Here is a 27,783-nt window from a genome sequence, read left to right on the forward strand (position 1 = left end):
CAAATCAAATGTACAGATTTTGTCTCTTTTTATCCATTTAGATTGTTTGGTGTGTGTCCCAGTTAGCTCAAGGATGAAAACATAACATTTTGTGAGCAATTTCATTTGGGAATTAATCTCTGTCTACCAAGCCGTACCTGCCAACCAACTGAAGCGTGAAGCTTGCAAACTTTAAAGCTCCGGTGAGGAGATGGCATCCATGTTTACACGCCAACCGTCTCACTTAGCAGAAGAAAGCCAGAGGAGGGCTTGTGACACTGTAACAGGATGTAAACATTGTAAATTGATAGCTGTATTATGATTTTCAACTCTTGCTAGCCATTAAAAGTGATTTTACACTTTTACACTATAATCCCCTCAGACAGACACACATATTCTTTACCTTTAAGCATTGGGGTGAAAAATAATGTTGAACTTCCCAAATGTAGAGCGAAGGAGCCACACACTGACCTTATGATTGCCACATTTATCATGCTGAGCACCTTCTTTTGGTTGGTGAATGTAGTTTTAGAATACCTGTGTCATAACTGAGTATTTTTCTGCACAGGACAAAGAGCCAACTAGCTTCATTACATTCAAAGAAGGCAGACATCTCAACAGCTTATAGGCCAAAGAAATTAAATCAAACGATATATTTGATTTAAACTCATTCTCCAATGAAATGAAGGTGGGCTTCCATCTCTGCTGGGAGGATGTTTTGGCATCCGCAGAGAGTTCAGGCCCCAGGTATATAACGGCTAAGCAGTAATGTTTTCTCCTCAGTCAAAACAAAACTGATGATGTCACTCGTCATACAGTATGCTTGCTGCCACCCTCAGTACATTCTCCACTCCTCTGTCTTTTATGTCCCTCCCCACCCTCTTTCTTTCATTCTATTTTACATAAACTCTTATTCTTACACAATTTTCATCTTCAACTGAGAAATGGCTGTTGGGTGATGAGAAAGAGGGAAAAGAGCACAATAACTTTATGTCTATTTGAGTTTCTATCATCATGTTGCCATAGCTACAGCTGCTATATAGATTGGTGTCCATACGAGCCTGGTTACTGTTTAACCTCCCCACCCACATTTGCCCAGATTAGGAAAATCAATAAGATAACAGCAGCAACACCGGCCTTACCTTGCACCAACAACACCCTTCTCGCACTACAGCACCCTGCGCCAGACTTCCACATTTTACACCTTATGGTGAGGGGAGAAAATAGTGGATTTAAAACATATGCTCGGGAGGAAGGAGAGGACGACATGGTCAATGTAAACTCACAAGTCAGTTCAAGTATGGAACTTCCATTTGGTGAGTACACACTTTTGCTTTTATCCGTGTGGCTGACTAGTTTAAAAAGAGGCTAAGCATGGCAGCTGCTTGCCTCTTTTTGCTTCTTATTCAGTGTTTTTGTGCAACAGCTGCTTGGCTCCAGAGCTCTGCTGGATCACAAGGGATTCAGGGTGCAAATATCACCACCATACATGTCTGTCTTTTTCACACGGCTGTAATCCAGGAGGTGTGTCAGAGATATGGAGGTCGTTAAAAAAAGGCCATGGGAGCTGGGCCTGATGGAGATGATGGTTCAGAGATATTGAGATGTAAGAGCTGTAAGAGTACAGTGAGTGTGACAGGGCTCACAGGCTGATTTGAAATGATTTAAGCTTGCTCTGTTTGACAAGCTGTGCTCATGGACTGGATATTTTTTACGGAGTTCTGAAAACATTCTTTCTGTAGAGTTACACTATCCATAAAAAGACTGACATTTTAACCTCACTATGACACTGTGACAAGCCTCTGCATTATTTTATGGCTACAATATAAGGTGCTGTGCAAACACAAAACAGCAGAAGGACACATCGCTGCTACAGGCACACAAACCGCCCCTTTGTCATAACTGTTTTGAACCATCTCAAGAGAGGCCTTACTCGGCATCATACCAGCTGTCTGATGCAGCAGTTGGTGGGAGTTTAGTTTTTGCTTCTGTGGTCATTCATTAAATAATTTGCATGTCACACCAGGGATGCAAATCCATTTAAACAAAGCTCTGGCCAAATGAGAAATGAAAATATCCGTCCAATGTTTTAAGTCTGCCTTTGCTCGTTTATTCCTTCCCTCCTTGCATTTCTTCTCGTGCCACTATGCCAATTCGCTATATGTAGGCTATTTTTTCAGCAAAAGGAACAGCTACACAGAAAAGGTGAATTGTACAAAGGAAGGAGGTGATATTTTCATACATTTCAGTCCTAGTGACCACTGAAGTGAAAGTCAGTTCAGATAGTGAAAATAACTTCTCATATATGTGTCCAGCAGTATTTCAAGGTTGTCGCTGCCAGGCTTGCTTCTAGGACTTTGTAGCTGGCAAGCAAACCCCCTATGGGCTAGCTAACTGGGAATATACTAACACTAATCTCTCTAATGAACACCCCATGCTTCTCTAAATTTTCTCTGCATTGGCCGGTTTACATCCAGCTCCATTTACTTTTCCATTTCAGTTAAGAGTGAAGCGACAGGGATAAGATTTCCAGGCTGCTATTTTAGTTGCTGACAGGACAATATTTTTATTTAATTATATTTACAATTCATGTTTTGTGAGGGGTTTTTGTTACGGCATAAATCTCTAGATGATTTCATTTCATTATGACACAGTACATGCAGCATAAAGAGAAACTGTATAGAACAATGAGCATCATGATTTTGTTCAGTTATACAGTTTTGTTTGATGTGTTATTTTGTCAGTTAGAATTACAGTCACAGGTGATCATCATGCGTGACACACAGAAAGAAAGCTGTGCATTTTGTTTTCAGTGGTTGTATCGCACAAAGCCATGAGAATTTAAATCTACTGAGAAGTTAAGCAGGCTCACAGTCGTGTCCACAGCAAATGAATCCTGTTTCAGTAAAATCTGACCTTGATCTTGAGCACAGTTGAAGACACATTAGGAGACCATAATATGGAAGTTCCACTGACATCCTGAAGGCTTTACACATCAGATGTGTAAAATTTGTTAGAATATTTTGTGCTTTAAAAATAGTTTTTGGATTCACCCATTCTTAATGTGCAAATTCACACCGACCGCGTAATTTCACTGGATGAATTTGCAGCATTTATTTTTCTTTAGCTTTCTGAAATGATTCATCCGCCTCCTCAGATGTGGTCCCAACTCTGCCAACAAGAGTTCAAACTGCCCCCCTGACATCCTGACATATGTATGAAAGCAGTTGTGATACAGCTTTAACTCCTGGTTCAAAGTATGAAATTCTCCCTGCTGCTGCTTTTTTCGGAGACTTGAATGAACCTAGCATCTTTGTTTCCTCCTTCTCCGGGTTTAGAAACAACAGGACCGCTTAATATCAACTTCTTTGTCCTCACATTTTCCTCAACAACACAGTGCATTCGGTGTATGTGTGTGTTAGATGACAAGTTCAGAATCCGAAAATTCAGATTTTCATGCTGTTTTTTGAATCGTGCCCAGTAATAACCTAATAACATAATACTGCAGTTAACTGTGTTATCCTGTTAAATTTATACTGTTTATTAATGTTACAGACAGACAAGACCACATTAACATTACCATTTTATTATAGCCACCAGTTGCTACCTGCAGGTAGCTGCTAATACTTAAATTGTTCATGTTTATGCGGACAGTGGCAAGGTCAACACTTCAGATAACTGTTTAATACTTGTTGTTAAAACAGGAGACTTACTGACCTCCCAACAGTCGTAATAACGACCAAGGCATCAGTCTTTAAGATGCTTCATCGTGTTTGTAGTGCTACTGTTCATGTGTCCAGCTTCTAGTAAGGGGGGAAAGGTTGTGCACCTTTACTTAGTAAAGGTGTGTGTCATCTGGAGCAGGTGAAGACGGCAGTGCTGGTATCAATGCTGTTGCAAATGCAAACTGAATGTGAATTTGCTGCCTAAATACTCACCAAATGTACATTAAACCCCAAGTTTTATTCAAAAAAAGTAAAATAAGAAGAAAAATACAGCACAGAGATCTTATATTTTACTTAGTTAAAATTTATGAATGTGCTTATTCTAAAGTTTCCACCAAGTCTCTAGTGACTAAGCAGCACAGACAGGCTGGGGAGGGGCTGAATTACTAAGAAATACAGTTTTAGTTTTCATATGATTTGTTGACAAAAGCAAAACTATGAAAAGTGATTCTTTAAGCTACACCCTATCGAGTCAATGCAGACTATAATCTTGGTTGCTAATTTACAGAACTAGCAAACATTAAAAGCAGAAAACCTTTTCTTTTCTTTTCTTTTTTTTCTTTTCTTTTTGTTTGGAGTACTGACTTCTAATGAATACAATAGTAAGCTTTTCTTGGAGGACTTGTTTACAGTATATGCTTGACAAATCTTCCAAAACCAGGACATTTATGTTGTAAATACATTCTTTGGCAGTTGCGTAGTTTAAGCTTCTTTTTGGCCTAGCTCAGGTTAAACTATGCTTCTTTGTCCAAGCAAGCTACAAACCTCTGCTCATGTTACTTCTATTGCAAAACCGTATAATTCCACATCCTGAAAATAGTCTGCTTCCTACTGAGATTTTATCAAGATGATAAAATATATTATGATAAATTATGTATTTTTTTAGCAGGTTTCTCACTCCTTCACACTCAGCTGTGGGCACAAGCTGACAAACCTTCTTAGCAAGGTGACTTATAGCTCATAGAACACACATAGTTTGTGTCAGACACATGGGATTAATTGCTTAACGGTCGCAGCCTGGACAAACTCCCAAGCCCTGCAGAGGGGCAGAGACACTTGGTGAATGCAAACATGACAACAGCCGTTGAACAGACCCTCAGCAGATATCTGTTTGCCTAAAAAGCTGAAAGACTTGACAGCAGGGCACATTCTACATTAGACACATCAAGCTATGCACACAAAATATTTTTCAAGGCACTCTTTTTTTTGTCATCATACTGGCATGTAGATGAGGATTTCTCATGATAATGGCATCTTTAAAAAAAAAATAGTACTTCTAAACACTGACACATTGCAATGCAAAGGTTTAACCTTCTCATAACTTCTGCATGAACCATAAACAAAGTAATGCTTACAAAGTTCAAATTTATACAATTATCAATTATTATTATTACAAATTAAATAATGAAACTTTCTGTTACAGGCAGAGGTTGTTACTGATAGGTCGCTAAAGAAGTAATTTTGTCAAAAAATGTGTCACATTTTTCAAATGTTGGTGGCAGAACAGCCACTTTCGTTGCTTCAGTCATGCATTTAATGTTTCAGGTGAAGCAATGTCATAAAGTCTAGGTTATAAACAAGTCAAGTTCATTTACAGCTTTGTTGCAGCTCTGGATTGGATTATAAATATCATTGTAGATGGAGTTAGTATGGACAGGGAAATGACATTTTTTTTGTTGCTTTTGGTGTTTATTGATGTGGCCGTTGCTTTGGCAACTTCAAGATAATGTTTCTAGGTCAAAAATTAACTTTTCTATGAAAAGTTTTAATACTGCAATGTGCAGCAGAGTTTGTAATTGTTCAATCTCTTGCAGTAAAATTAAAAAAATTAGTACACTGAGGAGATGTCCTCCTAACAAAACAGGCTACTGGTAATTAACACTGCTGCCTCCTGGTTCAGCAACTGGCTGTGGCCTGTTTGAAGTTCAATTATTCTCTCTGTACCTGCATGGATTTCACCTGGGTCCTCTGGCTGCGTTAGCCTACTTCTAAAAGTGAAAGCAATCAGTGAGCTGGTGGAAAAGCAGCTACTGAAGAGTTAAATCTATATAATCCTATATAATTTAACTATGTCTAGAGCTAAAGAGCAAAGCTAAAATGAAGGAAACACTTAAAAAAAGAGCAAATACAGAAACAGATGCATTTACTGGTCAGTATTTATTTCAAAGTGAAAGTATTGTTTGAAGCAATCATTTTAACAGTTTATACATGTACAGCTAATGTACACTCTCAAAACACTAGAAGATTAGTATTGTCTTGTACTGTAGCTACATTCATATTAACAGTTACATCAAGTTACATCATATTGTTACAAACTGTTTTTCAAGTTCAAACTGTGTTACAATTTCTCTAGCTGATGGTCTCGCACATATTAACAAGAACCAGCCACTATTTAGATTATTGTCACATAAAAAAAAATATGAATACCCAAAAACAAGAAATAGTTTATAGTATGTCCAGAAATATGGTCAAAATAAGTGACCAAACCTGAACATTTGGCCCACGGTGACTTGCCTAGGGGGAAAAAATCATTAACTTGTTTGCCTGGCCACCCCTATAAAAACTCTCTGGCTCCACCTCTGTCCATTTTTATTTACATCTAGGCCTTCTCACTTGCAAATGTAGGGCTTTTACAGATACTCACACACTCTTAAAAATCAAAAATCATGCCCACTTTGCCCATGTGGTAAGACTGTCTGGAGGAATCAAACTAAATTACATAAATTGAAGTGCTCTTGGTCAAATCAAGACATGTGTCACTTTGACTTTAATGTTCCTCACAGCTTCAGTCAGACATAACCAAGAAATAACCTGCAGCATTTGCATATTATGTAATAAGTGCAAGATTTAACAGCACAGGAAGACTTATGAGGTCTGAGTCAGATTATGACTCAAATGACAGATAAAATCACTCAGCTATTATTGAGTTATTGTGGGCTTTCTCCATAAGGAGCCATAGTGTGATGAAATGAAAAGTCCTTTTTAGCAAGGCTTATCTAATGTCCACTTTTGCCACCATGAAATATTTGTTTTCTTTTCCATTCCTTTTATCACTTTGATAAATCAGTTACCTCATTTTATAACTTTGTGTTGATCTTTCCCTTTAGCTAGCTTGTAAGGGTTTTTCCTTATGCTGGGACATGACCCTTTGTATGGTGAAATAATATAAATAGCAGAAGCTTGCATTATGTTAAAGTTACATTAGTGGGTAAAGGAACCACTCAGCTAATGAAATGAAACTTAATCTGTGCTGACATCAAATGTGACATTTAACAAATCTCAGTGTGCCTCTTGGGTATTTAACAGAGGCAGAAAGCCCAATTAGCAACCTGTTTGGAGAGCAGGTATTACACACTGTTCTCTTGACACTAATAATCCGAGTGTTCAAGTCTCCAATCAAATCTCATTGTGACAGGCATTAGGGGATTATCCCCATGTGCCTTGGGCCCTTACAGTCGGCCTGGTGGCCCCAGCAAACAACACTATCCAGTAGCTGCTTTTCCTCCCAGCCTGCCTCAGCCTGGCCGGGCCTGGGAGAGGCGACGAGGCTCATGGGCCTTCACACAGCTGGTCGGCGCACTGTCAGAGCTCAGCTTTCCCAGGGATGTATGGCCAGGATGGAATCCTCCACTTTACCAACCCGGGTAAAGGTAAAAGACACATAAACTTAGTTGTAGTTTGTTTTTTTTCTTGCTGTGTGTGTGTTAAAATCTTTGAGGTAAAGCCCCTGGAAGATTGAAGACAGTACTGTGAAAATGAACACAATATTCTGTTGTATATTCTGTTGAGGCTTTCAAAAGAAACATGTTGCAAAGCTGCTTTGACAAAAAAAGGGTATTTTAATTCCTACCAGAGCTGCTTCTTTGAACATGTGTTACAATAAGTTGACTCTATCATGAATATTTTGGACGTTTCAGAGCTTCAACAGTTTGTGCATTAAACAACTACTGTAGTAAGAACCTGGTTAACAGAGAAGTGGATTGAGTGTTGATTTGCTGAATGTCCACAAGATGGCAGTGATAAGCAATGATTTCATATTACCTGACACTGATGAAAGCAACAGCACTGACACAAACACTGGACTATAAGTAGAGGGCCTAGTGATGGAAAGAAGCAAACCATGCTTAACCACCAACTGGACTTCCTTCCAGTTTAACCTCAATTGAGAATTTTTCATTTAATTCTACATATGACTTCTTCTCTTCTCAATTTCAGATGGGAATACTGTACTTTCCACTTGACTGCATTTCACATAGTTTAGCAGATTCATTTAGCAAAATACCCGATGAGGTTACATTGTTTCCATATTTTATGCTGCTTTCCCTCTACTCCACTACACTTTCTACGACACTACATTTATTTGCTAGTTGCAGTTATAGTTTACTTAGTCAGATTATCAAAAAGAAAACATGTAATGTATTATTATAGAATAAACTATGCTGATACTTATTCCTGTGCACTTCATACAGTACTTTCACTTATAACAAGGTGAGTGCACTGTGCTATATTGTGACGCCTTGTTAAAAAGTAATTCTCCAGTGTACCATTCTAACAAACTGTTACCAAGTAATCCTCTACTGCACCATAGTAGCAATTTGTTACAAAGTATTTCTCCACCGTAGAGTGGCTACTTTTACTGAAATTAAAAAGCGGAGAATTTTCTCAAACATAACGAGAGTGGAGTATTGTTTCACTTGGTGAGGGTACTGTTACTCCAAACTTTCAGTACTTTGCTCACCACCCCTGACAGACCTGTTAAGGTGCTGCATAAAATGAGAACATCAGGTCACCTCAGTGACAGGCAGAAGGACTAAAATGAGAACATGAGTGAGAAAAATGAGCTCACTGAGTTAATTCACTTAACAATAAAAAAAATATTTGATGTTACAGATGCTGTGATGATAACGTCTTGCTAAATAAAGACAACACTCTGTGTGTATTGTGTTCATTACAATTCAAGTTAAGATGCTGGACAAAAAGCACTCTTGACTTAACGTTGACAGGGCAGCGTTGAATACTTCACGTCTTGTTATTCGAGCTGTCTAGGTTAAATGTCTATTGATTTGCTGCTCACTGAAGGACCTATAGAGAATTAGAGAGATAAAGGTGCTCCGAGCAGAGCTGCTGACAGAGTGGATTGGAAAAGCAGTCAAAATGAATCTTCAGCAAAACAGGGTTAATTATTACAGACCCTTATCACATGCTGTGATTGATTTACGTAGTGCATAGGTCTTCATGTTTATTGATGTAATTGTTTACTTATTTAGTGCACAGGGGCTACTTGAGGTTTTCAGTCTGACTGAAGTATAAACATGTTTTTGTGAATTTGTTTTTCTGTAAAGTGTGTCGCTTTCAGTTTTATATTTATGAAAGACGTACCGAAAGGTTGAATGGCCTAATAAATCTTTGAGATAAAGAAATACTGGTGGCCCAAGTTAATATCTGTAAAGAAATACACCTTAGTAAAGTGCCTTTAAACAGAAATACAGTGTGGTCTGCTAAGTGGGTAGAAGTCACAAAGAGAAACTGGAAAAGGGTGTTGTAATATAATTTTCCATCAGCCTATCTAATTTATTAGCTAAATCTTTAACCTCTTATAATATCATGACACAACTAATAGACGCTCTTGGTTTATCATTACATGAGAGCAAACAGTAATCATGAGGGCGATTTGACAACTTGCCTGCTCTTTCACTGAAAAGATTTTATTTCAGCCGCGGTGAAAATCATCTTCAGAAAGCTAATTTAAAAGTAAACTGAGAGTGGTTGTAAACATTAAATGATAAAACTTTGAAATCGTTTTAATTAACATGAAGACGGCTCTTTGAGGATTTCTTTGGCAATCCGATTTGTCATTTTAGCACAAAACTTTAAAAACTGTGTAAATAAAGGTGACAAACTGGCTTTTAATGAGTAAGGCTTCGTGGGCCTCTGAGATTGCATTATCTTCTCTGTGTAAGTAGAATGCTAATATTTGACAGGAAAAATAAGATATTTATATGAGCTTTGTCAAAGTAATTTCCACTACAGAGGCGGGAGTAACGCATAACACAATTTTACTGAATAAACATGCTCACATAAAACCATCAGAAAATGATGCAAGACAGTAATTCAATCTTCTTAAATGATAAATCTGCATTATTATAGGAACAGAATATTCCACTAGCCCAGAAAATATGATATTCCCCCACTCAACCACACGGGCTTGCATAAGCTGTGTTATTTGCAGATAGCTATCTGTTGACAAGGTCTTTGCCATGACACTCTACTCACCTATCTCCTCCATCTACTGCAGCAGGCTCTTTCTGCCGGCCTTAAATCTGCTGCAGCCAGCACATTGTTTCCTTCTGTTTTCCTCTTATCAACATCAACACATTCCTGGTTATGCCTTGCTTTTCCACTAAGGTGAAGCTCTCTTTGAAAGAAGCAAAATAAGTCCCCGGAGAGTTTATATTCCACATCTTATTAACTCTTCCAGGCCACCACGTTCGTCTTTTTTCCTCCCAGCTGCTGGTTTCTGCATTTTGATTTTATTATGCTGCTTCCCTGCCGCCTGCCTTTGAGATCGGACTTGGGGAAATGAAATGTAGTCATTGAGGAGAAGGTACAAATAGGCAGTGGTTACAAATGGAGTTTGGTCAGTGGTCGGAGATTCCTATTCAGAAGATAGACAGGACTTTGTTCACAAACTGGAGTTTGAAATTTCAAAGGGGAGAATCACACATGTATTACATCAGGTCTCAGCGATCCTTTGACTTTTAGCCTCGGGGCAAGAGTTTGGGTGACTGATTATAAGACAGCTCAGTCTAGCCCATCACATTTTAACATGGCAGCCTCCCACTTCATTTAAAAGTCAAATGGCCATTGCCAGCTGAGCTGCAGCTTTTATCAAAATTCAGTTTTGGCTTAAGACTCTATTTATATTCTGTTCACTACATTAAAAAAAGAAAAAATTCCTTACTTATTTCACTTTATTTCATTATATTTTGTTATAAATAGCACTCAAACAATCCCTGCATTTGACTACTTTAAAAAACAAAGCAAGACAATCATCCTTTAACGGCATTTAATACAACCAGAGAAAAAGCTGCTACAAGACAAATAAATTAAAAAAAATCATTAATTGTATGCATATTCTGCCCCCATGGAGCTGAATCACACACTATTGACTTGCTGATAAGCTTAAGCTGTCACATGTAAATGTGATTACTGTTGATGAATGACTGTTTTGAGTGGTTTTGTTAACTGCTGCATCACAATTGCCAAGTAAATCTGGTCCCCGCACATCAACACAACTCCAGTACTAAAGTACCAATAGAAACAAATGACAACAGTGGTGTGTTATTGTAACTGTCATTGTAGCCATGTCTGGTCAGGATTTAATACACATGACAGCTACATACTGAACCCAACTAGTAATGTTTAACTTTTTTATGGTTTTAAAATTTCCTATATTTAAAGAGGCAATAACATGGTAATAAAAACCTAATCAAAATCACATGTATAATCCGAGTTATAGGCTTGTTGTCTTGGGAACCTGGTTGTGTAACAGCCTTAAGAATGAGATTTGTTGCCACGATTAAAAAAAAGAGTCTTCAAATATGTTAGCATCTCTACATAGAAAGGTACAATGTTAGCATGCTAACTCAATCACTGACTGCTTCATGAGGTGTTTGGCAGTTCTATTGCTTGCCATTTCATGTGAACATTATTGGAAAATGGAGTTCAGCAATTTGGAAAATAACTAGTAAAGTTATCATGTTATCACTGACTACACATCTTGCATTCTTGATTATATTTTAAATAGAAGTCACTGATTGTATTTTTGGGGGGTTCGAATTGTCATAAAGATTTTTTTTGAGTATTACAGCACCACAAGCATTATGACCTGACCCTGGGCTTTAAAGTTCCGGCACTTACCTGATAGTAGTTGTTTTGTATGCAGTACACATGCACACAAGTTTCCATTGCGGCTTATCTATGCTCTAACATTGAGAAAAGAAAAAGAAAGTGAAAATTAAGCATACAATAAGTATTCAATGGCTTGCACAACCACCTTTAGCAGCAATAACTTAAAGTAATAATTTTCTGTATAACTATAATATTTATAACTGCAGAAGTGTAGAAGAATTGTGGCTCACCCTTTTTATAATGTTGCTTCATTGCTCTGTGCAGGAACTGGTTCACACTGCTCTCCTAAAGTCCTACCATAACATTTCAGTTAGGGTAAAGTCAGGATGGCAATACCTTGATTTCTTCTGTTTACAACAGGTGTACCTGCAATTACTGTCTCTATGCACAGGAGACCTCTAATTTGAATACTTTGGTATGCACAAGAATTCGTAGTAGGCTCAGTGTCTGCAAGATGCCCAAATTCTGTGGCTCCAAATCAAATCATTACTACTACACCACTGTGTTTGACAGCTAGTATGAAATGTTTGTGATGATATGATGTGTTTTCACCAAATGTGTGTTCAGATGCAGCGTTGCATTTTTCCTGCACAAGTACGGCTTAGAAACAAGCCACACTTGTTCAACATTTCCCTAACTGTACTGTCATGAACTGAGGCCTGCAGAGTCTGCGATGCTCTTGGTTTTTTGTAATTTCTCAGAACACTACACAATCTGACCTTGGTGGTTTTGCTCCTATTTATAAAGGATCATATGAGTGCTCTGGAGAGGAAATGTAGCCAGTTTTAGTACAACAGTTGCTGTCCGAGTTAAGTGACCTAGATTATTTGCAATAATCCTACAGGTCAGGTCAGTGCAATATTTTACTGTAAACAGCCAACAGTATGTATTTTGAATGCTCAGTGTAATAAAACAGCAATAAAACACACAATAACACATCTTCTTTTAACACGTGTGTTTTTATCACTTAAAAACATACAACAAAGTCAGAAGAATGTTCCCAAACTACGGAAACATGACCATCTGAGAAGCATGTGAATGCACAGTTTCTTTACTGCATCACCATGCTAACTATAACAAAATATACAAACCAAAAAAAAAAAGAAAAAACACTGAAAAATAATACAAGTGAAAAACGTCAAATAGTTACCTAAAAGATGTGTATTTATTCAAGTTCATGGAAACAATGAATTGTCATGCTGTATGACTTCATACTTCACTACATTAGCCTATAAATTGAGCCCCTTTTCCCACGTACACATATATCTTGGTAAATATAGGTTTTCTATGTATATTGCCATTTTGAACCAGAAATGTAAGCTTTTGAAAAACTTTGTCCAGGTTTAAGATTTTCAGAAACTCATCATTGCATCTTCATTTCCTTGTTTACAGTCAGGCTGTTTACCATCGAATCATTTATTTTTGCAAACATTTCTATACAGTTAGGGTTATACCGCCACCTGTTGCTGTGTTTGACATTGTTTTTGTGTTTTCATTTAGATGGACAAAGAAAAAAAGAAAGTGAAATTTATTATTATTTTCTAAATTAATAAAAAAAAATAACTAAACATTATTTTCAGGGACACGAAAACAAGAACAGGAAATTTGTGTCCAGGAACACTGACACACTGAGCTGTTTTATCACAGCTATATAACATTTTCTTACCACCAGTATTAATGAATAATGAATGATTTACTTCTTAGCATTAGACTGAATGACTGTATGAGCAATATGAAATAAAATTAGTAACACATTAGCATAGCTACTGGAGCTGTTTTAACTACACGCGTTAGCTGCTTCTCCTTATATTGCCGTCTTTATGCTACACTAAACAAGCTAAACTGACATTTACAGTCATATTAAACTATACCTTTAGAAAAATGTTGCCTAAGATGAGTTGTAGTCTTTAATTAATTAATTTAAATATAGTGGCTACATTAGAATTTGGCATCAGCAAGAACGTGAGCTGCCCAGAGAGCCTGCACGTGTCAGTCCAGTTTGAGGAAATGTACAGTATGTTAACCCCCCCCCCCCCACACACACACACAAATCACAGATAAGTCACGGAAGAATTTCAGCCTGCCCTTTCTAACATATCAAAACAGTTTGTGGGTTTATGATTAAGAAAGCTATAACCATGCAGATTATATTTTATAGTCCCATATATGACTGTTCCTTGAGGAGTTCACAGAAACTTAAGATAGCAGCAATGATACAAGTACTTTAATGATAGGGGGAGATAAGATTTGCTGCAGTGACTCATTCAAAGCTCCACACTGATTCTCCAATCATCAGTTCTTCCCTCTCCCCCCGCTCGCTGACTGCTTTGAAATAATCAGCACACTTCTTGAGCAAATATGGGCATTGCAGAAGAGCAGCATGGATCGAACATGAAGCAATGTTGTAATGGATGACCTCTGCACACACAAGTGAAACAACATGCTCCAGTCTGATACAGAACAATCACCTGTGCACACTGTAGGAGTGTGCACAAAGCTGCTAATCATTTTTTGATAATTGGTCTATGTTAATTGCATTGTTTATAGTGTCTAATTACCATGAAAGCTTAACTGTAAATGAATCTGTGACCTTTCCTGACATTCAGAAAAACAGTAGTTTAATCAGAACTTGATTGCTTCCATTTTCCTTTCTGATTGGCTCTTAGTAAGAGGGGTTTTTATCAATCATTAAGCAAATCATCTCTCAGTCACACACAGAAGCCTACAGGCATGGATGTTTGCCTGCATGAAGAAAAATAATTTTATGAGCCCACCGTATAATTTGAGTACATGACAAACAACTTCACCTACATGGGGTTTAGTGCTTTTGAGGTCCGTCTGAACCTGAGATCGTTGACCTATTGCTATGTACTAGGTACTTTGTACTAGGTGCTTTCTGCTTTGCGCAAACACAAAAGTTATTTATGTAAACAATCAGATTCTGGGCATGAAAATCATTCACTGAGTGCACGTGTGCCTAATGACCAATGCTGCATTATTTTCAGTTTAAAAGTGGCACATTTACCTTCACATGTAATTTAAAGTGTAGCTACATTCAATGAAAACTGTTAAATTATACAGTAAATATTTTTGTATATGAGGCTTAAATAAAATACTCATGAACAGTTTTTAAATTACCATCAACTTCTACTCATCTGGTCTTTACACTGTACAGGGAAACCATGAGATTTACTACACTTAGTGTTTAATGTATTTGCCCCCTTCTTGATTTCTTAGGTTTTGTATATATGTCACGCTCAAATGTTTCAGATCGTTAAACTAATGTTAATCTTAGATCAAAAATAGCCTGACTAAATACAAAATGCAGTTTTAAGATGATGATTTCCTTTATTAAGATCCATGCAATGGAATTGTGTTTGGTTAACTTTTTGTTTGTTTTTGTTTGAAATGCTCTGGTGTTTCTTCGTGAAGCACTTTGTTTGTCTCGAAAGGTGCTATATAAATAAAGTAGGATATAAAGTGAAGCTGCCAGAGTAATGACAGTGCACAGCTGCAGAGGAGAGTTAAATAAATGTTACTTACTTACTACTTACAGTGGGGCAAAAAAGTATTTAGTCAGCCACCGATTGTGCAAGTTCCCCCACTTAAAATGATGACAGAGGTCAGTAATTTGCACCAGAGGTACACTTCAACTGTGAGAGACAGAATGTGAAAAAAAAATCCATGAATTCACATGGTAGGATTTGTAAAGAATTTATTCGTAAATCAGGGTGGAAAATAAGTATTTGGTCACCTCAAACAAGGAAAATCTCTGGCTCTCACAGACCTGTAACGTCTTCTGTAAGAAGCTTTTCTGTCCCCCACTCGTTACCTGTATGAATGGCACCTGTTTGAACTCATCATCTGTATAAAAGACACCTGTCCACAGCCTCAAACAGTCAGACTCCAAACTCCGCCATGGCCAAGACCAAAGAGCTTTCGAAGGACACCAGGAAAAGTATTGTAGACCTGCACCAGACTGGGAAGAGTGAATCTACAATAGGCAAGCAGCTTGGTGTGAAAAAATCAACTGTGGGAGCAATCATCAGAAAATGGAAGACATACAAGACCACTGATAATCTCCCTGGATCTGGGGCTCCACGCAAGATCTCATCCCGTGGGGTCAAAATGATCATGAGAACGGTGAGCAAAGATCCCAGAACCACACGGGGGGACCTGGTGAATGACCTGCAGAGAGCTGGGACCAAAGTAACAAAGGTCACCATCAGTAACACACTACAACGGCAGGGAATCACATCCCGCAGTGCCAGACGTGTTCCGCTGCTGAAGCCAGTGCATGTCCAGGCCCGTCTGAAGTTTGCCAGAGAGCACATGGATGATACAGCAGAGGATTGGGAGAATGTCATGTGGTCAGATGAAACCAAAGTAGAACTTTTTGGTATAAACTCAACTCGTCGTGTTTGGAGGACGAAGAATACTGAGTTGCATCCCAAGAACACCATACCTACTGTGAAGCATGGGGGTGGAAACATCATGCTATGGGGCTGTTTTTCTGCCAAGGGGACAGGACGACTGATCCGTGTTAAGGACAGAATGAATGGGGCCATGTATCGTGAGATTTTGAGCCAAAACCTCCTTCCATCAGTGAGAACTTTGAAGATGAAATGAGGCTGGGTCTTCCAACATGACAATGATCCAAAACACACCGCCCGGGCAACAAAGGAGTGGCTCCGTAAGAAGCATTTGAAAGTCCTGGAGTGGCCTAGCCAGTCTCCAGACCTCAACCCCATAGAAAATCTGTGGCGGGAGTTGAAAGTCCGTGCTGCTCGGCGACAGCCCCAAAACATCACTGCTCTCGAGAAGATCTGCATGGAGGAATGGGCCAAAATACCAGCTACTGTGTGTCCAAACCTGGTAAAGACCTATAGTGAACGTTTGACCTCTGTTATTGCCAACAAAGGTTATGTTACAAAGTATTGAGTTGTATTTTTGTTATTGACCAAATACTTATTTTCCACCCTGATTTACGAATAAATTCTTTACAAATCCTACCATGTGGATTCATGGATTTTATTTTATTTTTTTCACATTCTGTCTCTCACAGTTGAAGTGTACCTCTGGTGCAAATTACTGACCTCTGTCATCATTTTAGGTGGGGGAACTTGCACAATCGGTGGCTGACTAAATACTTTTTTGCCCCACTGTATATCCACACATTCCTCCACATCACTGTGGAGGAATTTTGGACCATTCTTTTTTTGCAGAATTGTTGTAATTCAGCCACATTGGAGGGTGAACGGTAGAGTGTTTCAGATCATTGTCCTGCTGCATAACTCAAGCATGCATGACCTTTCAGGTTTTCTGGTAGAAAGCAGAAAGTATGGTTCCGTCAGTTAGAACAAGTCGTCCAGGTTCTTAAGCAGCCCCGACCATCACATCGTTGGTATGATGTTCTTTTATGAAAGTGTTAGTTTTACGCCTGATGTAACAGGATTCAAACTTTCCAGATCAGTCCAGATTCTCCCAAAAGTCTTGTGGTTCATCAAGATGTTTTTTGCCAAATGTGAGACGAGCCTTTGTGTTCCTTTTGGTCAGCAGCAGTTTTCTGCTTGAAGCTCTCCCATTGATGCCATTTCTGCCTGGTCTCTTATTGTTGTCTTATTGTTGAATCATGAATCCCAACCCTAACATGGATAAGTGAATCCTGCAGGTTTTTGGGTTCTTTTGTGACCTCCTGGATGAGTCGTTGATGCTTTTCTTGGTAGGCCGGCCACTCCCGGGAAGGTTCATCACTGTTCCAAGTTTTTTCCCTTTGTGGATAAAGGTTCTCACTATGGTTCACTGGAGTCCCAGAGCCTTAGAAATGGCTTCGTAATACTTCTTCTATATTTATGGACCAAAAAAGAGAAATTATCTAGTAAACAGCAGTTCTGATTTAGGATACTTTGTAAAATGTAAAAAAAAGAAAAATTCAATGATTTTCAAATGATTTAACTTATAACTTAAAAAACTGAACAAAATGAATATATCAAATGTTGAAACCTGACAAAAAAACAAAGCTTGCACTAGGCATAATTAATGCTACTTATCATCACCTCTTTTAATAACTGTAAATAGAAAACAACTGAGGAGATTAAATGCTTTACTTTTTTAAATGAACTCCTTAATAGGTTCCTCTGTGTTAGTTTTTGCTTCATAATACATATGTGGACTGCTGACTGGATAGTTTAGCATGGACTCTTTTACTGGGGAGACATGCTGCTGTAATGTGTGCAGACTGTGCTTTGGCATTGTATTGCTGTCATGAATAAGGCCTTTTCCTGTAAGAGACAACTGGATAGGAGCAAAAGTTGGTGGCTTGGATGAAAGATTTTAATCTAGGCATCAAGCTGGCCTCTCTACTCTGTAACTCAGGTTTTGATTGAACTATTTTCCATCCTCGGGGGCAGAGGGGGCCAGATGTTTGATTAACTCTGGTCACTGTTTACCTTTAAAAATCTCAGTTTCAGAATTGCGTATGTTTGTGCATTTCTAAAAGATTCACTCTGTCTGCTCATGCTTTTTTTTTATACCCACTTATGTTACCCACAACTAATAAATCTGTAACCTTGTAAACTGTAAAACAAGCCGGTGTCACTTCACTGCATTTTATTGCATATTTTGTGGCATTAAATGTAAAATTTCTGTAAAGAATGATTAATTGACCCACCATTACTCTTTTTATTTTTCTAAAAGGCTTCTTTAGGCTCCTCTGAGTCATCTAAGCTGTCTCTCAGAGGAGCAGCCGCCTTTACAACAAGCTTGGAGCTTTTGAAAAAGCCTCACGTGAACCTTGCACAAACAATGACGGCTTTTACATAAAGGCATCATTTGTGCTTTTCCCCGCTAATTATGGCAGAATTAACTCAGATTTCCGAGCAATGTAATACACATGGAAGTATGTTTTTAATATAGTGGTTAATTTTATTTGATTGTGGTTATCTTGTGGTGGTAAAAGTATTTTTCCTCTACTTTTTATCTCATTAAAGTACAGTGCAATTATTCAAGGTCAAGGTAATCAAGCTGGCTCTAAAGTTAAACTGCTTTATAAGCAGTTAGGCGATATAATGATTTATCCTCTGTTTAAAATAATAATTAATAACTTCCGTAATATATTGATGTGCAAACTATGTCTGTTGTCATGGAGTGATTCCTGAATAAGCCTCAGTTAATATTAAATATCAAAAACAAAACCAGAGGAATGTTTCGATATTTTTTATTCTATCTGTGCAGAGGAGCATCTGTGAGGATCGGTTGGAAGCTTTGGACCTGGAGTCATACAAGCTTTCTGAATATTTAAGCAACAAAAGGCAGCCTCTGAGTGTTTTAGCTGACCTGCAGAGGGGAGACAAGGGGGGCTGCTGAGCTAAAAGGCAAGAAAAAAGTTGTAATGTTTTTCCACAGTGGAGCAGAAATGTAAAGTAGCATCAAACAGAAGTGCTTTCAAAATTTGTAAAATTTCATAAAAATTGGAATTAGTTACTTTCCGCCTAATTCCAGGTCTTTTTGCAGGCACTTTCGTTTGTACCAATATCCAAGCTTTAATTGGTGTGCATGTGATATGGGCATGCAAGGAAAGTGTCAGCTATAAAATGAAAAGTTCAAAATGGTGTCAAATGATGTAGTAGGAGTGAACTGACATAGCTCAGGTTGAGGAAATGTTTATCCATTACTGACATGCAGCGATGGCAGATATCAAAGCTGTGCTATCTCTTAAAAAAAAACAACCCTGTGATTCACCAGTGAACACTCTGGTTAACCATCAACCGGACTGACACTCCACCTCTTCTCTGGTTAGTGGTATGAGGGAAGGAAGAGAAGGACACCAGCTCTGCTGTCAGTCACTGTTCACCTCTCTAACACCAGTAGGTCCATATACCACTCAACTGGGCCAAGGAGCTGTCCTGTCACTGGGCGGAGCTAGACCCAGAAAGAAGGAGGGGGGTTTGCTGAGGTGTGTGGGGGTGTGAGAAAGGAAGGTGGAGAAGGAGGGGGGCACTCTACTTTCTTGGACAAGTCTTTCTGTCCCACAGTCAAGTAGTTGAGAATTTGTTGGCCTAAAGAACTAGCAGACATGGACATGGCAGACTACAGCGAAGCTCTGGACCCAGCCTATACCACGCTAGAGTTCGAAAACATGCAAGTGCTCCCCTTGGGTGCAGGTGAGTGTCATATAAGCAGCGCTGCCTTTGAACTTTGAAACTTTTACTGATTTAAAACTTTGGTCGGGAGAGGAGAGCGCGAGTTCTGGCGTGAAGTGATAAAAGGGGTCATTTGTCCATCTGCTCCTGCTCGTAGAGAGATGATCCTGTTCAGTGGTCTTCTTTTATCACCTTGGGTGTGATAAAACATTAAGAGATTTTGTTTTACGAGACTGATGTATTCTCAGTGCACTTGGGTCATTTGGCCCAACCAATTTTAACCTGTTCCAGCTTGTACAGGGATGTGGTGTCAGACTGATTACAGGGGATTGATCTTCATTCAGTGATGAAGCAGTAGCTTTAGTATCATGATCACCCTTCTCTTGTTACAAACGGTCTGTTCCCACAGAGTCTAAACTGAGGAGAATGGATGTCGTTTTTGGATATGCGCTTACAGTGACACCAACCTATTTGTATATGCAGTCTCCCATGACATCTGGCTCTGATCCTGATTCTAAAATTTCCAAAGAAGCAAAAAAAAGAAAGCCTAATGGGGACCTATCCAAGCACAAAACTTTTTTTTAAAATAATTTACACAATTATATTCTGTCATTGAACAAATATGTAAAAGTGACTCTCCAAGAACCAGCCTACCACTTTTATATATTGTACATTTCTTTAGCATGTGTCATGGCAAACTCTATGATAATCAGCTTTGTTCTGGTGACTGTGAGAGTGGCTTACACAAAAACTGTCTCCATCGATTGCCTTTCATAGGTAATCAAACCTACATCAATTGAGCTCTGTTGACGCTATCTGAGCTACTCAGGCTGCTAACAGATCCCTGCAGTTCTCTGGAGGGCTGCTTTTGATCAGCTGTCAGTGGAGCTGATGAGTGTCTTCACTTCGGTCTTTCACACCTAGAATTAAACCAACCTGGCAGTTCAAGTTTGCTGTCTGGCATATGATTAGAAATAAAGTCATATTAAAAAAAAATAAAAAGACGCTTCTTCGAGTTTCAGGTCATCTTGTTCCGGTGATTTAAAGCTAATCACCTAAAAGCCTGTTGGCCTGATGAGCCTTTTTTTCCCTTTCTCTCTCTCTCATGTCAGACTCCTCACCAGCTGAAAGCACTAACATGAACGCCGCGAGCCACCTGGCTGCAGGCAGTTTGTGTGCCATATGTGGAGACAGAGCTACAGGTAAACACTACGGTGCCTCCAGCTGTGATGGCTGCAAGGGCTTCTTCAGACGCAGCGTCCGGAAAAACCACATGTATTCATGCAGGTGAGTGAAGCTCTTCAACTAAAAAATACTGCTACTGTTTGTGTGACAATGAAAAAGCAATGGACATCTAGCCAATGCAATTAATTCTCAGTTATGTGCCACTGTGTAGACAAGCAAAGATTGCAATCTTCTGATTACAGTCTTGTGATTAAATGTTGATGGATGCAATCATTACATATATATGTATATATTCTTCATGCTTAAGCTACTTGAAAAAGAAAGCATCTGGAATTTTTACTTCATCTATTTCAATTTGTATCCAATTGCTTCACTTTGTATTGATTCCTTCATTAAGTTTCCTTTTTAAATCCGTGATAGCACAAACAAACTTAATCCACTCACTTTTACAGGTTTAACAGACAATGCATTGTGGACAAAGACAAGAGAAATCAATGCAGGTATTGCCGACTGAAGAAGTGCTTCAGAGCTGGCATGAAGAAAGAAGGTAGATGACTTTTATCTCTTCACTAAACCAATCAAAAAAGTCAATCTATGTGAATTTTTTAGTGTTAAAACAATAGAATCTATTGCCTCTCAAAACAAAAGAGAATTTAATCAGCAAATCACTACCAGAGCTTGAGCTGTCTCCACTAAATTGATATGACTTGTCTAAATGTGTTGCAACACCCAGGAGGGGACTACTTTGTTAATGTTCACTCCACGGAGTGCTTAAGTCTCTGACCAGCTTATGCTGAGCAAACATTTCCAAGCAATAACAGCCATATACTGATAAACATGACAACCTTGGAAGACATATTTTTCTTTCAAATCACTCTGTGTTCCGTGTTTGTGCAACAAAGGAAATGAGAAAATTCAACACTTTTCTTGCATTTACAAAAATATAACTGCATGAAAGTTCCACTTTTATCTTTTGCTTTGCAAATGCAACCTACATCTTGCTGCCACATTATAAATCTGTGAATGTTCTTTTTTTTTAGCTGTACAGAACGAACGAGACAGAATCAGCACCAGGAGATCCAGCTATGAAGACAGCAGTTTACCATCCATCAACGCACTCATCCAGGCAGACGTACTGTCAAGACAGGTAAGGTGGCCGTACATCATGTTTGGGGCTCATATCTACTGTAACTGTAACAAGACCTCAAATGACTTCATAAATGCATTTTCCTGTGTAGATCACATCCCCTGCTCCTATACTCAATGGTGACATACGGACTAAAAAGATCGCCACCATCACAGATGTGTGTGAGTCTATGAAACAGCAGCTGTTGGTCTTAGTGGAGTGGGCCAAGTACATCCCAGCCTTCTGTGACCTGCCCTTGGATGACCAGGTGAGACCCATACACAGACAGAGTGCACACAGTGATATAGACACTCTAGTCATTCATCAACCAGTATACTCAAAACCATAACGAGGGTTGAGGGACACGTGGCTGTGGGACTGTCACTGACTATGTTCTTCCTTAATCAAATAACACTGCAGTAAAAAAAAAAGAAAAAAGAAAAGAGGAGAAAATAGTTTTCCAGTCTCTAAGGATGACGGGGTTTTTCATCACTCTCTCTTAAAATTTTCAACCAGAATGGTTAATGTGTTTTAATCCTCAGTTGGAACATGATGAGCTGGTTTTAATGTCACACTGCTTCTTGAAAAAAAAAAAAAAACTGCAGAATCATTAACAGTGTGATCACCGAGCCTTAGTAACTGATTTGCTGATGCAGTGAGATGGCCTTCTTTGCCAATTTTAGTTCAACCAGTGAGATTCATGCAAGGGGAGTTTAAAAACCCCCAGACAGAACTTTATAATATAAACACGTATAACATAAAGGAGTTATTATTTCATAGCAAACTGTCTTTTAATTCACTTTCATTGCAGGTGGCATTGCTTCGAGCTCATGCAGGAGAACATCTCCTTCTCGGTGCTGCAAAGAGGTCCATGCTTTACAAAGACATCCTCTTATTAGGTAAAACTGACACACAAGGCAGTGTGATACTGCACTCATATTGCATATAATCATGCTCTTTCCCTATTCCAATGGTGCGTTTTCAATGTGTTTCTCCTGCAGGAAATGACCACATCATTCCCAGAAACTGCCCAGAGTTGGAGGTGGGCAGAGTAGCAGTGAGAATCCTGGATGAGCTGGTGCTTCCTTTCCAAGAGCTTCAGATAGATGACAATGAATATGCCTGCTTAAAAGCCATAGTTTTCTTTGACCCAGGTATTAGTGCTGACAAACATTTCAGATTCTTGAGCTTCTTTCCAAGCCATTAACTTGAGTGAAAACTTGAAAAACTCAGCTAGACCACATTATATACAGATGTTGGTCATCAAAACATTTCTCTTTGCTAACATTTGCCCATAGATGCTAAAGGTCTGAGTGACCCTGGAAAGATCAAGCGGATGCGATACCAGGTCCAGGTGAGCCTGGAGGACTACATCAACGACAGGCAATATGACTCTCGAGGCCGTTTTGGAGAGCTTCTCCTGCTCCTGCCGACACTACAGAGCATCACTTGGCAAATGATTGAACAGATCCAGTTTGTGAAACTCTTCGGCATGGCCAAGATTGACAATCTGCTTCAAGAAATGCTTCTTGGAGGTGAGAAATGGTTGTCAGTACAGATAGGTTTAGCAAAATTTACTATAGCATGAATTCTGAAACAGTAGGCATTGCATTAAGTGGACAGAACTGCATCAAACCACTATTCAGTAATAAATTATGATTAACTGACAATTGTTGGGGTTTTTCTTCCAGGTTCTGCTAATGAAGCACCACATGCACCTCACTCTCTGCATCCTCACCTGGTTCAGGAGCACCTCAGCACCAATGTTATAGTGACCAGCAATATGCCAACGCCAATCCATAATGGTCAAATCTGTAAGCACAAAATACATTAATGCATTGCTACATTTAAGATTTGGTGTCTGTAATTAGCTTAAAACTGTCAGGGTTTTTTATTGCTACATATGGTAAAAACTTCAAGTCTAATGAAGGTGATCACAATCATTAATCAGTTGTATTTTAATGAAGAGAGCCCATCAAATTTTCCTCACGCAGCTCCATGTGCAGCCAAGTCAGGTAGCTGGAAGACCAAATAAGCTTGGTAAAATAATCCCCTAAGTTGTTCACAGAAACTAATCTGGCTTATTTTGTAAAAGAAAACTTCTGTTATTCTTTCTGAGCATATTTAATGCTCTGACAAATTTCACAAAAGTGCTTATTCCTTATTGGAATCTTGTGTTACCCCTGCGTCACACTGTAAGATAATAAATATTCACCTGCTTGTGCTGTAGTTTCTCCACATTAGTAACTGCTCTCTCTGTTCTACTTTTCAGCCACTCCTGAAACCCCAATTCCATCTCCACCCGCTGCCTCCAGCTCAGAACATTATAAAATGGTTCAGGGGGTCATAGCCACTGTTCCCAAGCAGCCAACCTCCATCCCTCAACCAACTATTACAAAACAGGAGGCCATTTAACAACCCCTTAAATCTTTATTCCTTCAGTTTTTTTTTTCTAATTAAACCAGGGTCTTTACATGCATGTTTATACACAATCAGCATTGAAGCTGTTAACTTGACTGGAACCCTAAAGTAGCTGAATACTGTATATATATCTATAATAAAAATCTGCAGGTGTGGTCTTTACAGATTGATAGCCTGAGTTTTCAGGCATCACTTTGTACATGTATGCAGCTGCAGCTGAGCTTCATGGTTCAGTGAAGGCCAGATAAAACCATAAGCATTGTGATCTTCTAGGCTTACTGCCTTTCTGTAAGACTGACACTTAGAAGTACACTGCTGTATATATTATAGCTCATTATTGGGTAACTTCAATTCCATTGTGTCCTATGCATGTCCTCAGTGTGTGCAGTAAGGCTTATGTTAGAAATGGCAAAGTAATCATGTCAGTATTTCATGAATGTTACAACAGGCCTTACACTGTCATATATTTAGTGTTTAACTTTTTATTTTTTTATTTTATGTTTCTTAACAATAAAATGAACTCAGAAAAAAAGCTAAATATAATTCCTCTAAAGAGTTCAGCTTTTCCTTCGAGTTGCTCTCAAATATTTTGTGGCAAAACTAAAATATATGGGGTTTGTTTTATACACTGGGATATGCATATTTACAGGAGTGAAATTTCAAGTTTTAAAATTTACTCCAGTATAACCAAGTTTGGCAGGCTGTATACACAGAGACTTTTAAAAAGTCACAGGCAGACATGCTAAAGAAGTTTCCCAATAATATGTTGTGCTCGGTTTTAAAAGTATATTGTATGTTGTTTGTTTGTTTTTTTGTTTGTTTTGTTTTGTTTAGTACTTTGTCATGGTTTAACTGATGGAATAAATTGTGCCTTTTAACCTGTACTGCCTTACAAAACCAGGTAATGTTTTGCCTTACAATGTGAAGTTGAGTTAATAAATCTTACGGTTTATTTTTACATTGCTTTTTCTGCTACGTATTTATACTACGGTCACAAGAGAAGTGGCCACCAATGAATTCACTGCATTTGCATTACACATTCTTTCAAAGGTAAATGGTGGAAAAAAAAAAATTAGGTCCAACGTGGCAGTGCTTTTTGGTCCCTGATAGACTACTGCAACTTCAGGCTGATAAGCTGCCATAAAATCATTACAGATAGCGCTGACTCCAGATAGAGAGATGCAGATATATTTGTGCACTGCATCTAGAAAACAATGAATGCTGTGTGTGCTATTGTTAAGCTCATTTTACTTTTTGCAATGGAAACAAAGCATTACATTCAAAACAAGTACAAAAATAGAAGTATCTAGAGGAGGATTACTTTTAATATTACTGCCCATAATGAGAGCATCAACAGGACCATTGGTGAGACATAACTATTGAGATTTCTAGGAAACAAAATTGTACTTTCTGGAGATTGTTGGCTCTTGCTGGGTGAAATCTGTTGCAAACAAGATCCTGCAACAAAAACATATTGATTGCTTTGGTTGCAAGCAGATTCCCACAATTTTTGCTAACTATGCAAAAAATTGTAGTACAACTTGTGAAAAGGGTGTGATGCAAACTAGAAATTGAGACTTTTGCCTTCCAATTAAAAGTTGTTCATCAGCGATGTAGTCAACATGTTTTAAAAGGTGCAGCTTTTAACTCTGAAGGTGAATGGTCCTGGTTTCCAGTTTATACTGCACTTGCCACAGTTTCACCACAGCTCTAAGAGCAACTGGGCAATATTTGTAGACAACTCTGTCACTCCCATGAAAACTATGGGGGACCACAGCAATATGCTAGCAAGCAAAGCAATCAGAAAGAGGTTTTTCCAACCAGCTAGGGAATACACATTTTTCCCTAGCAACAGGTGTGATGCTGGGGAAATATGAGAGTCACTGATTGGTCTCTAGGCCTTTAGGGGCTTTAGCAAATATTTTCCCAGCAACTGCTGGTGACCTCTTGCAACTGGTTGGGGAACACTGATTTTCCTCTCATGAACAGTGATTGCCAGATGGTCACCGGCTGGTCTCTAAGCTTGTCTGACTGGGGTATCATTCAATTGACTGTACACTGTCACCATTCCAAAGTGTCCAAAATGAAAGAAAAGCTAATGTCACATAGTTAGCAGTCACATATCTGCAACATCTTAAGTGCAGCTTTAAGGTGCTTGCGCTTTACTGAAGTCTAATGTTTGCTGTTTTATGTTTAATGTTTTGATGCTTTCCACATCCACTCTATCACAATGCATATATTGTACTTTGTTCTCAAGACCCTTTAATTTTAAGTTTTAGTTACACTTAAACTGCAGGCGTTTGTCTGGTTAGGAAGGCTGAACTGTTGTTAACTGTTGCCTAACTATTGTGTAAACTATTTTACTTGGATTTGTGCAAATGAAAGTGATGACAAGTGCACTGGACAGGCAACAAAAAGCCAACATTCACAAATGAAATGGTTTTACATGTGGTGTCCACAAACCATTTCTCTTGCCTTGTCACCATGAAAATCATCTTTTATACACCACTTTCCTACAACATATTTATTTTTAATCAGTTATTCTCGGCCTACATGGACCCCCCCGTCTTGTTCTTGGTTCTCTCTTTAGCACAATACCTAACATATCCTGGATGTACATCACAATACATCATCGTTAAATTGGTTTGACACAAGTACTGGACATTAGCCTAAAGCTCATATCCATATTTTCTTTCTTTTTCGTCCCCTTTAATTAGACATTTAGTCAATTGCTTGCATTTTTTAAAGAACAAAACACCAACCCCTTGTTGTACGACCAATCCTGTAGTGAAACGAATCCCAAATATAAAATTTGTATTAAAAAAAATTGTCTACCTACATAGCCTCCGAGACGACATGAAGCCTACAGTGCCAAGGAAGCAGCCGCGGAAACATGAAGGTAAATTCTGCCATCTACTGCTTTGAAATGCAATACAAGGATGGTATAACCTGCGTACAAGTATGAGATCATTACGTTAGCCTACAGCTATAAAACCCCAGAGCTATAAAATTACCTGCCTGGTGCTTGAATCAAACAACAGTGTTTGAAAAGTGTGCGTTTCTGTTACTGTTGGATTTAGAGATGTGAGGTTCAGGTACCCAGGTGCGTGTTTATGTTAGTAAATCTTGAAACGGATTAGTTTGTAATTTGTTAAAAGAAAAAGAGCTGGATATTTCAAGATCGCATTTGAATTTGAAACACAACAGGCTCACATAACAGTCACGCTATTAATTTTTTTGACATATAGGTTTGCCTAATTTCCGATTAAAATTGAACGCAGCATCGGCATCAAAA

General features: G+C 38.6%; 1 protein-coding gene and 1 long non-coding RNA gene across 4 annotated transcripts; one reads left to right on the forward strand and one right to left on the reverse strand.

Annotated features, from left to right (window-relative positions):
* Positions 1 to 1,134: 1,134 nt before the first annotated feature.
* hnf4a (hepatocyte nuclear factor 4, alpha) lies at positions 1,135 to 25,446 on the forward strand. Of its 3 annotated transcripts, none has more exons than XM_082519264.1 (10): positions 1,135 to 1,295; positions 20,869 to 21,043; positions 21,394 to 21,488; positions 21,982 to 22,088; positions 22,180 to 22,335; positions 22,879 to 22,966; positions 23,069 to 23,221; positions 23,366 to 23,602; positions 23,759 to 23,881; positions 24,340 to 25,446. In XM_082519264.1, the coding sequence occupies exons 1-10, from the start codon at positions 1,187 to 1,189 to the stop codon at positions 24,480 to 24,482; spliced, it is 1,386 nt and encodes a 461-aa protein (XP_082375390.1). In that variant the 5' UTR covers positions 1,135 to 1,186; the 3' UTR covers positions 24,483 to 25,446. The 3 variants fall into 3 exon arrangements, with proteins under 3 accessions (XP_082375390.1, XP_082375392.1, XP_082375391.1); XM_082519266.1 differs by lacking the exon at positions 1,135 to 1,295 and adding an exon at positions 7,204 to 7,354; XM_082519265.1 differs by lacking the exon at positions 1,135 to 1,295 and adding an exon at positions 19,449 to 19,777.
* LOC309697392 lies at positions 11,523 to 27,558 on the reverse strand. The gene is made up of 4 exons (XR_014273815.1): positions 27,503 to 27,558; positions 23,806 to 23,879; positions 11,846 to 11,908; positions 11,523 to 11,689 (listed from the first exon to the last, which is right to left on the reverse strand). It is a non-coding gene; the product is annotated as an uncharacterized lncRNA (long non-coding RNA).
* Positions 27,559 to 27,783: the final 225 nt, after the last annotated feature.

The sequence above is a fragment of the Aulonocara stuartgranti genome, assembly GCF_965226115.1.
Source record: "Aulonocara stuartgranti genome assembly, chromosome: 20".
Lineage (NCBI taxonomy): Eukaryota > Metazoa > Chordata > Actinopteri > Cichliformes > Cichlidae > Aulonocara > Aulonocara stuartgranti.